This window comes from Coturnix japonica, chromosome 12 (genome assembly GCF_001577835.2).
Source record: "Coturnix japonica isolate 7356 chromosome 12, Coturnix japonica 2.1, whole genome shotgun sequence".
NCBI classification, from domain to species: Eukaryota; Metazoa; Chordata; class Aves; order Galliformes; family Phasianidae; genus Coturnix; species Coturnix japonica.
Genome location: NC_029527.1, coordinates 4,835,549 through 4,849,770, shown reverse-complemented (window position 1 = coordinate 4,849,770; position 14,222 = coordinate 4,835,549). Strand labels below are relative to the sequence as shown.

General features: G+C 41.1%; 1 protein-coding gene across 2 annotated transcripts in view; it reads left to right on the top strand.

Moving 5' to 3' along the window:
• The window catches only part of BICD2 (BICD cargo adaptor 2), a 58,739-nt gene extending 45,567 nt beyond the window's left edge, over positions 1-13,172 (top strand). The window contains exons 4-8 of one of the 2 annotated variants that reach the window (XM_015875270.2): positions 672-1,124; positions 1,444-2,463; positions 2,940-3,091; positions 9,338-9,548; positions 12,729-13,172. In XM_015875270.2, coding sequence (XP_015730756.1) covers positions 672-1,124; positions 1,444-2,463; positions 2,940-3,091; positions 9,338-9,548; positions 12,729-12,734 — 1,842 coding nt within the window. In that variant the 3' untranslated portion in view covers positions 12,735-13,172. Of the gene's footprint in view, positions 1-671; positions 1,125-1,443; positions 2,464-2,939; positions 3,092-9,337 lie in introns of both variants that reach the window. The other variant, XM_015875268.1, reaches the window with a different exon arrangement.
• Positions 13,173-14,222: the final 1,050 nt, after the last annotated feature.

Here is a 14,222-nt window from a genome sequence, read left to right as displayed (position 1 = left end):
ACATCATGTGGTAGGGATGAAGGAGCAATTATGCTCTCCATGCAGGCTAGAAGAGATGGTGACCTGGTAAATTCTGGTCTGTGCAGCTGGTTGCTTTTAATTTTTACTATTTTTGTCTCATTCATCATTTTGTCTCATTCATCATTCATTTAGGAGAAGCAGGTAAAAGTTCCCAGCTCTGTGTTCACATTCTAAAACGATGATATTCAAGAATGCCATGTTTCTGGGTTGAGCCAAACTTAACCTCAGATGCTATCTTGGCAGTTGCTAGTAATTACTGACTGCTTTCTGGTATTCTGGAACCTTTGAAAGTATTCTGCAATCTTTGAGCTCAGTGGGCATATTTAGAACTTAGAGGTAATTTTCTACATGGCAGTGCATTATTTCATTTTATACCTTGTCATTATCCTACTTGATGGGTTTTATTAAGCTTTAATAATTCCACTGGCATAACTAGAAGGATCCATCAAGTTTTCCCAGGCTTAAGTTGCCAGGCTGAATTAGTAAGATTGGATCCTGTTTTTTAAATGGTGTGTTGGTGCACATTGGCATCTGAAGTTCCTTTTATAACTAGCAAAAAGTAGTCGTATAATTTAGGATATTTTCTTTGTTTGAGGTAAGGAAGGAGTTACATTAGCAGGGTTTTTTTCCCCCTGTTTTTGTTTTGTCAGGTGGAGTTTGAAGGTCTGAAACATGAAATCAAAAGACTGGAGGAGGAAACAGAATTTCTCAACAGCCAGCTGGAAGATGCCATCCGGCTGAAGGAGATCTCTGAACGTCAGCTCGAAGAGGCCTTGGAGACACTGAAGACTGAGAGAGAACAGAAGAACAACCTTCGTAAGGAGCTGTCTCACTATATGAACATTAACGACTCCATGTACAACAGTCACCTGAACATCTCTTTGGATGGTCTGAAGTTCAGCGATGAAGCCACGGAGCCCAATAATGATGAAATCATGAATGGATTTGAACAAAATTGCCTCAGCAAACACAGCAGTGGCAAGAACAGCACATCCACCCCCAAGAAAAATGAAGGCTTCCCCCCAGCCCCAAGTCTGGTTTCAGATCTTCTCAGTGAATTAAACATCTCTGAAATCCAGAAGCTGAAACAACAGCTTGTGCAGGTAAACATGTTCTCTAAACAACTGTGTACTTAGCAATAAAAGCTAGGGTTCATTTGGATTGGAATTTTATTATTATTATTCAAAGCAGCTAAATTTGGCCATTTTAGAATGCAGATAAGATATCTGGGGAGAAACACAGCTTGGAATAGTTCCTTGTTGTTGTTGCTGGGTTTTATCTTCGAGTACATGAAATAGCCTTTTCAATAATGTGCAGGTTTCTGTAACCATGTGGACCTTGGCCTAAGATGCTGTCTCTTACAATGAAGCCACTTAAATGAAATAGTTTCCTTTACGTGGTTATCTCTGTTCTGCCTTTCAGATGGAAAGGGAAAAGGTGAATTTGTTAACGACGCTACAGGAATCTCAGAAACAGCTGGAAAACACACGGGGGGCCCTATCAGAGCAACATGAGAAAGTTGGCAGGCTAACTGAGAATCTGAACGCAATGAAGAAGCTCCAAGTCAACAAGGAGCGTCAGTCTGCCCTGGACAATGAGAAGGACCGAGACAGCCATGAAGATGGAGATTATTATGAAGTTGACATCAATGGACCGGAGATCCTGGAGTGCAAATACAAAGTGGCTGTGGCAGAGATTACTGACCTAAAAGAAGAACTTAAAAATCTTAAGGCCAAATACAAAGAATGTGAGTCAAAGTATGAGGAAGACAAGAGCAGATTTGAGACGGAGAGCCAAGCTCTCACAGAGAAGATTGCCTCGTTAGAAAAATCCAGTAGGAATGATAGAGAGCAAGTGGCCAGACTGGAAAAGGAGCTGAAGAAAGTCAGTGATGTTGCTGGAGAAACACAGGGCAGTCTCAGTGTGGCCCAAGATGAACTAGTCACCTTCAGTGAGGAGCTGGCCAATTTGTACCACCACGTCTGTATGTGCAACAATGAAACTCCAAACAGAGTGATGCTGGATTACTACAAGGAAGGCAAAGGAGGACGCAGTAGTCCAGAGGCCAAGGGAAGGAGGTCTCCTATTCTTCTCTCTAAAGGGCTGTTAACCATTGATCTAGGAAAGGCAGAGAATGGAAGCGGTGACAGCAGCCCATCTCCAGTGTCATCTCTGCCATCTCCTGTGTCAGATCCTCGGAAGGAACCGATGAACATTTACAACTTGATAGCTATAATCCGTGATCAGATCAAGCACCTGCAAGCTGCTGTGGACAGAACAACAGAGTTGTCCAGGCAGCGTGTTGCCACTCAAGAACTTGGGCCAGTGGTGGACAAAGACAAGGAAGCACTCATGGAAGAGATCCTGAAGTTGAAGTCCTTATTGAGCACCAAGAGAGAGCAGATAGCGACTCTGAGAACTGTGCTCAAGGCCAACAAACAGGTCAGTGGGTCTTACAGATGTGATGGTTATAGTCTCAGGTCATGAATACAGGAGAATTGATTTTAGGGGACATAGTGCTGTTTCTTAAACTCAGCGAAGCTTTTCTTCCTGATAACTTGCTTTAAGTGCAAGTTATGGGTGAACATGTGTAAATATAGACATGCTGGACACTTCTGTTCTTTGTGTTGAAGTATGTAAGGCCTGCTTTTATTTCAGCAGTAAGAGCTAGGCATTACTAAATGTATGCTCCATAACTTCCTAGGTGCTGCTGCATGCTGGTGGGAGTTTGGACTCTCCTATGTCCCATCTGTTTCCAGTGCTCAAAGATGAAATTTCATTTAATCTGCCAGAAGTTTAACATCCCAGTACTAAGTAAATGTTTAATGGTGTGAATAGCAATTAAAAGTCTCTTAGCCAACTGCTTGGTGAAGTGTTCCATTAACTGCTACGTTTCTGTTCTTCTCGGTGAATGGTAGACTGCAGAGGTAGCCCTTGCCAACTTAAAAAGCAAGTATGAAAATGAGAAAGCTATGGTTACGGAGACGATGATGAAGCTGCGGAATGAGCTGAAGGCTTTGAAAGAAGACGCTGCTACCTTTTCTTCCCTGAGAGCGATGTTTGCTACAAGGTAAAGAATATCTGAACTCTGCAAAGTATGTCATTCCTTGCTTGTGTGGGGAGAACAGCTGAGCATCCTGCCACAAGCAGCAAGGCTGCCCATGCAGTCAGTGGCCGGGTGGGGTGCCCTTACCTACATTCATTGCTTACAGTGTTTGTCTGCAGTGTGTTCTTATTGACAAGGAAAATGCTAGGGTGCTGCTACAAAACAGGAATTTGATGTAGGTTATTGAAGTAATTTGAGTTACTGTCCCTGTTGGCCATTATCCCTGGCTCCTGAAGTCCTGAAAGCTGAGGGCTGACATTTATCAATGTCAAATTAGCGCTTCTTATTCAATGAAGATGTCGCTCTGCTTGACCTGGAGCAATCAAGAAAACAAACAAACAAACAAAGATGCTGGCAAACACAGATGTACGTTATTAGGTGTGTGTGTGTTCATATACATTACAAACATAAAAGGTTTTCTTTCTATCATCAGCTAAAAAGTACCACAATAAGGAACCACAAGGATGTTGGTAATGATTCCTGTGGCTTTTCTGTATCTTTCTTTTTGTGGAGGCGGTTCTGCAGCATCATGAATGTGCCCTGAGTGACCACAGGCTTCCTGGTGATTCTGTCTTTCTCAGCAATATCTTTGTATATGAGTAAGCATGAAAAGGCAAAATGTAAACTAAGGAAGCTGAAGATGGAGTTGTAGCACCTCATTATGTTGGAGAAAGCAAAGCCCTGCACAGCATGCTTTTGTCCTGCTCTCCTTTTTTGGAGTGTGATCTAACATGCAGAAATTGCAATCTCTTTGTAGCTTTGTAACCGCAGTATAAAGCTTTTTAGCTTTAATAGCTTGAAGATAAGAGGAAAGGAAAAAATATACTACTGGCTTTCAGTTTTTTATCCTAGATGCAGACAGCCAGCTGCCTGTGTTTTCCTACATGTTAATTGTGCTGCCTCAGTGCTTTAGTGTGATTGTGATTTGGAGAGGAAGATTTGTCAGAAACAGCAGAGGAATCATTCTTTCCCTGCCTTATTTTGGTGTGCTGTCATCTGGAGGTCGATTTTGTCCTTTTACTGGAAAGGATTCCATAGCATATGAGGAAGGCAGAATAGAAGTTCTCTGTAAGGGTGAGTTCATCTCAGTACTATTAATCATATAAAAACAAGACTTATCTGCTACTGCAAACAGCTAATGGAACACCTACTAAGTACCGTCAGTCTCATTCCTGCTCTGGCCAAGAGGTTCCTATCAGCAGAGATGAGTAACAAGTGGTGGGTCCCTTAGCCCACCATACCATTTTATGTTTGACCGTGGGATGAGGCAGACAGCTGCATACACCTCTATTTTCCACAGGAAACAACCGTTTTGTAGGATACAAGAGAACTGAAACAATACATGTGAGTTGAAGATTGGGCGTGAATAGAATAACTGACCTAATTTCCTTTCCAAACTAGAGTAATCCTACTAATGTGACAATACTGCCAGCTATTTTTAATAAGTAATGAAAATGCAGTGAGACCTGAGGCTGGAGACAAAGGAAGGCTTGCAAAACACAGATTAATGGCTTCCAGCATTAAAGGAGCTATTGAGAAACTGTTGGGGCATTCTAGACAACACCGGAAGCCTAAAATTAAGCTGTCACACGAAGGAATAAATCAAGATATGCACAATGTACTGTGGAAGTGCATTCAGTAGCTGAGTCCAGATTTTCTTAATCAACACACCTCTCCCTGCTGTACGTACCAATGGGCTGAAAGCACTGGGGGCTGGGTTCAAATCTGCCTGGAAATGGAATTTACCTGCTTAATGAGACTGTAACAGCTCTTGCAGTCACCATATTGCAGAATAGATTGCAGTTAATGAAGATGCAATCATTTCTCTGTTAAAAAACTCAAAGAGAAGTTGAACTTTGGTTTTTTTGTATAGTGTTGAGAGGAATGGAGAGTTCAGGATTAGGTCTTCATCTTTCGCTACCCCCTTCAGTGAGGACCTGAGAAAAATGTCCTGCCTGGGGATGATAGCTTAGGAATTGCTTCTACTCTAGTGGCATAAAATCATTAGTTTCGTCTTCTAAAATAGGTCTAAACAACAAAAAAGAAGATTTTCTTTTGAATTCTAGAAGCGGGAATTTGCCATAAAAGTTTATGATCTGTCCTTGAGTGTTTTTATCAGTGGAAGTTCAGAGCGACTGCAGTACCCAGCTGTGTGGGGCTGACTGTTCCCTCTCTGTGCAGGGCACAATCCTTCCCACATGTTTGAAATTATAAGAGATTTATAGTTTGATTAATTCCTTTAATAGCTTTTACTAATGGACATTGATTACACATGGCTGATTGTAAACAATTTAGAAAACAAACTATAGCTGCTTATAAATTATACTATGTTTATAGTGCAGATGTCATAGACACTTATAAATGCAATAGCATTTATTATTTTCATTACACAACTCAGATGAGTTTTTAAAGCATGGAGTTGCAAGTGAGCAGCTGGCTGAAGTTCCACCAGACCTGCTTCTACCTGCTTACCTATCACCCTAAGCTGGCTGACCCTGAGCTGTTCTGTCCTTTTGTGGTGAGATGGTGACAAGTCTTTATTTAAACCTTGGCCTTCCAGTTAACAATCTAAATTGCATTCATTGTAAACCTTGTCCTCAGTCCTGGTCCTTGCAGTATCCGTGGAACTCATCTGCATCTGCCACCATCACAGAGCAGAAGGCTGCTATTGGAGGGGGAAGGTGAAGGAAAGAAGGTGTTAAAATTCAGTCTTTAATATTAATTTCTAACATAAAGAATGAGTTTGGAAGCAGGTGGCTAATATCCCTTACAGCTGAACTCGGTCAGTATTCATTTACATGTCATTTTAACTGCTGCTCTACTAACACGTTTCCATATTTTAAGGAAGATGAAAAACAGGGAGTTTAAATCTTCTGTGCCCTGATTTCTTACGTAGGCTGACAGCTTAATCTCTCCATGTAGAAGTGGGAGCAGTCGATGCTCTGGAAGCCTCCTTCAGTCACACCTCAGTCTTACTTGCTTGGAAATGGTGTTGTGGGCCTCACACTGACTGCAGGGGAGGGGTGGGAGGTTTAATTATATCCAGGTGCATTTGGTTACATCACTTATTTGCAGAACGATCTTGAGTCAGTAGTGAGTTCAGCTATAAATGGGACCACGTGCCGAGGTTTAAAGAAGGTAATAAGTAGGAATAAGGAAAAACTGGCACTGATCAGAGGTAGTGATGTGCAGCCTTTTCCTGTGGTAATATTTAATGTTCAGGACTCTTATTTCCACTGTGTAGGTATTTGTTTTTGTAGTTGGTTGTTTTTAGAATCAAGCGAGTGTTTCCTTAAAGTCTTCGTTCTGTTGTTGTTTGTTACCAACCCCAAGAAAATAGGCAACGTCAAAAGGTTCTGTTCAGCATCCACTTAGAAACATGGATGTGTGATCGCACAACAGCCTTATGCTGATTTCATATTCTTTGAAGCACGAGAGCTCGATTCTGTTTTCAAAAGCGTTTTTAAAACAAAGGTGCTTTGTGTTTTGATCTTCTGATGATTTTGCATTGAGAATAATACAGCTGGGAAGTAGCTGAGCACGTGGCAAATGAGGCTGTGGAAAGGAAGGTTATTTTATTGTTCTATGTGCAAAGCAGCAGAAATACAGCTAGATGTACCACAAAAGCACACTGTATGGGCTGCTGCTACCACTGGTAGCTCTGCACTGAGCAGAGCAGCTCTGCGGGCTGTGTTGGGCTGCAATGCCTGGGGAAGCAACTTGTGTGAGGAAATGAAATGGGAAGTGAGTGAGCAGTAGGATGGGAAGAAGGGCAGATCCACCTGCACACACTGCGCCTGCTCTCCCATCCACGTCTCAGTCCTCATTTATTTGATTCAAAGCAACTGTTGCAGTGTTTTATGTTACGTATTGCTCCCCTGACTGAGGGCAGCCACGCTTGTACCAGGGTAAGGTTTGTTTTTGATGCTGTATCATTTCATCTTAGTTAAAGATCAGGGAAACAGATTCAGGCTGCACAGCGGTGTGCAGCCATAGTAGAGTTCCTGCCTCTCCCGTGTCCTCTCGCACACAGAAGAATTCAAGTTTAGTGAAAATTGCAGCTGTTTGTATGCTATTGATAACACTCCCTTTTGTTGAGCAGGAAGGAAAAGCTGCCTTCGTAGGGTTATATGGAGAAAGGTGATGGGGGCATTTGATGTATTGAATGCTTCATTTTTCAAGGCAATCACTGGATATTTTGAACCTTTGCGCTACATACAGAAAATGTGTTGATGTACTGACTTGCTACAGTAACCTTTGGGAGTCAAATTCAGGGCTTTAATTATAGCTCAGCTCACATACAAACTACTTTGTGGCTCCTGGACTATGGCAAGTGCTTGTCCATGCTATCAGGTTTGGCACAAATGACTAGGCTTAGCACTTTTCACCTCGAATGTCACAAGAGCATTTAAAAACCGGAGGGAAACCCAGCAGCCCTCAGCCCTCTGTCTTTAGTCTGTGCCTTGTTCCAGCCCGCAGATGAAGAAAATGCATTTCTAACAAACTAAAGCAACAGGGCACAGGGTGAGCAGAGATGTTACGAGCTGTGCGTTCTTGCAGCCTGGTTCTCATATGAAGCTGGTACCAGGTGCCACCTTCCATAAGAGAGCAAGGAGGACTGGTATGGCTGCAAGACTTATTTCTTCTCAGGCTTCCCAGGGCTATTCCTACCTGTCTTCCTCTCTGCTTGCACTCACAGAGGTGCATGGACTTGTTTTGCCTTGTGACGTCCCTCTAAATCTGAAAGCAGCAAGCAATAGGATTGTAGCACATTTAGGGTTCCTAAGCTTGGTTGTTTTGTTGTTCTGTTTTTGCTGAGCTCACCATGAACTCTCTGAGGATTTCCACTGTGGTTCAGCAGCATGCAGAGATTTATGTGGAGGTTCCTGCACGCAGCAGCCCTAAACTCAAATCCTTCTATTAGGCTAAGCTACATTTGCAGTATGCAGATTTCACATACATGTTTCTGGGTTACTGTATGATGTCCATATGTATTCCAAAATAAAATCCGTGTTTTTTCCTTTCCTTTGTTCTCTTCCCAAGAAAAAAATAATAATAATTGGTTAAGAATAAGGCCTAATCCTGCTGCTTGAAGTCGGGGAGAACAGAGTGGGGAAGTTCATTGTATAAGCACAGCTGACAAATCTGCATGTGAATGTGGTTTTGTTCAGTGTGGGTGTTTTTTTTCCCTCCAGTCTCCTTTATGCTGTTTAATGATGGTGAATGTCCTGTAGCCTCAGGGACTTTTCCATTTTGGTGCTGGGAGGAACTTCTTTGCAGATCTTGTTGCTTTTATGAAGCAGTTGTGTTTTACAGATGTGGCCATTATAGATTCCAGCCATTCCCTGTGATTGTTCTCTTTCTACCCATGTTTGTAGTTCTTCTGTGTGCAGTAAATGTTTATCTATATACACATAAAGACAGACATTTTCAAATTGCTCACGGTGCACCATGCGAGCCATGTAGCTTCCAACAGGCATCTGTATGGCCTCCCCTGAGGGGTTCTTGTAACACCCAGTTGTGTTGTTTAATTGGGTCAAAATTAATTTTGGTGGTGAAAACTATCGTATAAAAGCAACTTGCTGTAGAAAAAGCAGTAATAAAACACTCATTATAGGGTTGTTTTTTTTCTTCTTCCATCAGGAGACACAGAGTAGGTTAAACTAAAATTATTAAAGATGTATCTTAATAACAGTGTTGTTCAGTCACCTCTGGGAATGGGTTCCTGTACTCTGTGGGTGACTAAACAGCCTGTGAAGCACAGGGGCTCTTTGAAGAGCATTAATAGCCGCTGCGCTAATGGCCATATTACAGCACTCCTCCTGCTCCCCTCTGACTCCCTTTGCTACCCGAAAGTTAGAATGGATGCGGTCTCTGTGTAAGTGGAGACAAAAGTAAATTGACTGCATTATGTCTGTGCACTGTTGGGCAGAGGGGCTGCAGGATGTCCTACCCTTATACATCAGGCTCCATACTTCAGTTATACAGAGGCACCCATAGTCGTGCTGCACTGAAAGGCATGAATGTAAATGCTGAGTATGGGACTATAAGAACCCCACTGAAAGTAGTTGTATTGACTGAAGTTCCTATTTAAGGCTGTATGCGAGCAACCACAAAACTATGAGGATGCCCTGATATCTGCCAGGCAAGAGGGATTCATGTTTTATAGATGGAAACAAGATTGCTAAAGATTGATATATTTCATTGCAGATGTGACGAATATGTCACACAGCTGGATGAAATGCAGCGGCAGCTCGCAGCAGCTGAAGATGAGAAGAAGACTCTAAACTCGTTGCTTCGGATGGCAATCCAGCAGAAACTGGCACTGACACAGCGCCTGGAGCACTTGGAGCTGGACCATGAGCAGTCCAAAAGGGTGCGCACAAAATCTGCTTCCAAAGCCAAGAGCAGTAACCCTACTGTAAGTCATATTCGCTCTTGTGGAGACAGGCCCGAAGGACCTGTCCTTAATAACCAGGTGTTTTGTAGCGAAAAATATAAAATCTATTGTGACTAGGAGAGGTGTGTAGAAAAACCATATTATGCATCTTATTTTATGCTGTAATTGTCAGCGTAAATCCCCACTATCTAATGTCGCGGTGAGTTGACTTGTACTAGTAAGTTGTTAAACCAGGTAATACAAGTTGTATTATGGTGGTCTTAACTGTAACTAATTCATAAGTACGGGGATGGTATTAACGAGTTAATGGTGGAAAGGAAGTAGCTTTTTCCACAATTAACGTGTGTGGGTTTTGCTGTTTATGGTAAGTGTTAAGAGTACACCTGATATATTCTATCTGGTGTTACTAACCGTAGTTTGTATAGCACAAATGTGATCCTTTCTCCAGGGTTGCAGCATACTTTAATAAATGCTTTCACAGACAGAAACGAACAGAAAACCTCCCCTGCTGCTGTGGCTAGAAGTGGTGAAAAGCAAGTGTTAGATGAGAGTTGTGTCTTGAAAACAGAGACCATTTTGAAACTGGAACCAAAATTAAATAATTTGCCTGTTATGGCAGATATGAAGAACTTGCAGTTATATCACCATTTACCAATGTCCTAAAGCTATAATAGGCCATAAAAGCTAGGAACAACACGGTAGGATACGTTATTTACGCTCTGCTTCCCTCCATTCAGAGGGTTAACCAGGAGAAACTTGCACATTTATATTAAAAATATGCAATATTTATCCCCATCTGGTATAAAAAGGTAAAAGTTTGAGAATTGGGATCCTACCCAGTAGGCAGTTCCACTTGAAGTTATGCTCTGCAAAAGCACCGCGTACTGAAAGGACCTCCATGGGGTCCTGCCGCTCCTTGCAGCGTAACGCTTGGGGAGGAATCTGTTTGAGGTATTACTGTAGCCACACGACGTATCTGTGTAGAGTTAATGTGACTATGGTCTAGTATTGTTCTTCTCAGCTTTCAGTATTAATCCGAACAGGATGATGTTTCCGAGCTCTGATCATTTTTTAAATACACAAACGATGTTGCATTCCTTATGCAAGGACATGTTCCACAGGGCTCTACATTACAGGCACAGGGAATTGAAGCAGATCACCCACTAATACATATTGATGGAGTAGCTTAGTATACCTGTTAATCTTTAAAAACAAACAAACCTTTGTCTGTTGCTGAACTTCTAAGAGGCCTTTTTAGCCACTTAACTTAAAAATGGTTGAAAATACAAAAGTGTACTTCATAATTGGTGCCTATATGGAAGATCAAGATGGAAAATCTGTGGAGCACAATAAGGCACTCTTCTTTTTTTTCCCTTCAAACCAGTTTTCAAGTGCCTAGCCTCAAACTTCACTTTAATGTAAAGCCCTGTTCAGTTTGTACTCTTTCAAATAGTTTTGTATGCCTATAGCAGTACTTACAAGCAAGGCGAGACCGCACAGCTGTCTGCTCGGTAGTCCTGTTTTATAAAGCCATTCTGATACTCCCACTGTGGTGCCGCCTCATCTCACTGCCATTTCTTGTAGATAATCAGCAGCTTGCTTCCTCTGCATTGCCGCTCTGCCTATAAGTAGTCAGGAGATATCACAGTACTCTATAAGGTAATAAGGAGCACAGCTTGTCTTCCCGGCGAGGGGAAACCTCTTGGGATTTTGGCTTCCTGGATATTAGAAAGAACAAAATAATAATAAATTAAAAAAAAAAAAAAAAAAGTCCAATTCAATGAGATTTGAAACCAATGGAATTGTGGAAAACTTGCTGTGAGGCTGAGGAACATGAGGATGCCACAGGCAAAGCCAGAATTGCATTTCCCAGTATTGAGAGCTGGGGAAAGACCCAGGTTTGTTAGTAATAACATGTTGCTCAAATAGCACTGCCTGACAAGTTGACACAAATAGCAATTCTGACCTTAGAAAATAGGCCCTGTGCATCTGCTATTACTTTGTTTAGAAAACACTGAGTTCTCCTGAATCTGAGCTTTAATAGTGCTAAGCATCAGGTTTGATATTTTAGAAGCAAGGCATCTTTTAACAATTCTCAATCCTGCTTTTCTCTTCTTTGCTGCACAATCTTCCAAAAGGCCTTTACTCTTCTCATTCCTGCATTAAGTGTAATGTAAAAATACTTGGTGAAGCAGGCATGGTGTGCTAACCTTCTCTGCTCCAATAGAAACAGTTAGAAGTTTGCTTCCGCTATGGTAGGGAGCTGTAATACATTTTTCACTGCATCGTGCATCTCTGATTGCAGTATTTTCACAAAATACTGATGGCAGAAAAGTAAATTTGAGAAACTAATTGAATTAATTACTAGGTTTGATCCAAATCAACTCCAGCTTTATAGAAAGATCTCAGTGTGATCGGATGGTGACTATTACTATTGGTCTTAGCTCACACTTTGCAGTTCCAAGCATGAACAACTTTGCTATCAGCAGAATAGTCCTAGTAATCATTTCTACCTTCTTTCATTTCTGTGGATCTATAAGGGAAAGGACAAACCTCACTGCTATTTGGGCTTGTTGAAGTCATGGTTAAACAACTTCTAGCATCTATTATAATTTAAAATAAGAAAAGAGCCGTGGTGGTAAAGGTGACTTGATCCTGCTGTTTGTATTTTTAGATAATGCTTATATTTAAGATTGAGGCTTGTAATTCCTGATTAACCATTTCTTAAGATGTATGTTTGCTGTAAGTTTTTCACATCACTTCCAGTGGGTTGGGCTAAAGCATGAAAACTTCCTTAAGCCGCCACCTACCTCTGCAAGCAGGCTCATCTGAATGATGCTGTCTGCATTGGCCTGCATGACACACTGACCCGCATGTTTCTGAAAGCCTAAAGCTTCACTGAAAGTGTTTCTTGCACATTTATTGCTGTTAACTTGTGCTTGAACAGCAAAGCTTTATTCAGTACTTGTAAGAAACTTTCTTTCTGCAAAGCTGTTGCTTCCAGGCTGAACTCGTAAAGCTTGGAAAGCATCTTTGAGCTAAATTCGCTGCTTCAACCCCAGCAAGCTAACAGACTCCCCCAACAACTAACCTGCTATGGAGCTTTGTGCAGCACGTCGTGTTAAGTTGTCAGTTCTTGGAGAAATAAACACTGATTTTTTTTCCTAATGCTATTTTATGTTTGTTTTTCCCATTTTTCAGCTGTAGAATAGTCCATGGAGAAGGCCTTTCCAACAGTGCAACAGCATTTCTTAGCCTCTTTCATTACGGTTAAAAGTGGTGGTAGCCCATTGCACAAAGAATGCAAACCACTGCCCCCATCCTAACTTTTGAGAACACCTTTCCCTGTGTACTACCTGAAACTTCCCTTTTATGTCTCAAGCTATAAAACAAACAAGCTTTACCTATAAGTGCTGCTGCAGTAAGAAAACTTACAAGTGCTGAAGAAACCTACTTCAAATGTATCGGTCACCACGTTAGTTTATGATCTACTAGAAATGTCTGGACGGGGGAATTTCTTATTTCATTGCAGATGCTCGTTGTTCATCTGATCGGTAAACCTGTGCACTTTTGATATTTTGATATTTAGCTTCTTTAATTCCTTATGTAGAAGAGTTTATATAAAGGCGGTGGTTTGTGCTCGTAGTTCCTCTCCGACTTCGACTTCTGATGGTTGATTTCTACATCAGCACGTGGCAGAGATGGGTGGTTTTTTTTGGCTCTAGATGTGAGTTTCAACACAAAACAGGAGCTCTGCTAAACTATGTGTGTGCTGTGCTTCAGCAGCTTTTTATTATTATGAAATGTTAAGCTTTATATGTTGANAAGAGTTTCAACACAAAACAGGAGCTCTGCTAAACTATGTGTGTGCTGTGCTTCAGCAGCTTTTTATTATTATGAAATGTTAAGCTTTATATGTTGAAATTACTGGTTTTTTTGTTTTGTTTTGTTTTTTTAACTGCCATATTCATTAAGAAATCCAGGGTATTCCAATTCTGGGGTTTTTTTCATATTGTATTATTATTCTTAGGAATAGTTCAATGTAACAAGAAGAAAACTTGACTTTGCTCTGGTTAAAACAGTAATAGGCACTTGAAAAAATAGAAGATAACTAGTATTACCTATGAATTCCAGAATTCCTGGGTTTTAGGAAGCTGAAGTATTATTGATTAACAGAATTTTATACAACTGTACCAGTTAAATTCCAAATTGGAATTGTTTTGTTACTTTTTCATTTGTATTGTGCCAAATTATGGTACACTGAGAAAGAAAAAATTCTAAAGTTGTGGATGATGGGGTGTTATCTATCAGCGCCTTCTGTCATTAATTATTGCCAGTAGTGCCTTTAATCATTTTAAGGGAGAATCTTAGGATAGCTTCGTCTGTACAAGAAGAAACGGAATGGTTGTTTTGGAACTTAGTGAAGACGTGGAGCAATAAGTGCAAAGTGAAACTCCCCTTTCGCACATTTTTAATGGTAGTCTGACTGTACTAGAGGTTATATATACAAGGAATTGTAAAGAATTCTGTTAGTCAATGATATTTCACTGTGCAAATCCTTACAAATTCAAGGGGGGGAAGGGAAAAAAACCAAACCCGAACCAAACCCGAATACACTTTGGGAACCAAACGGGCTCACAGCAAACAAACGAGCGAGACGCAGAAACACATTTGTGTAACAGTACAGAGAATATC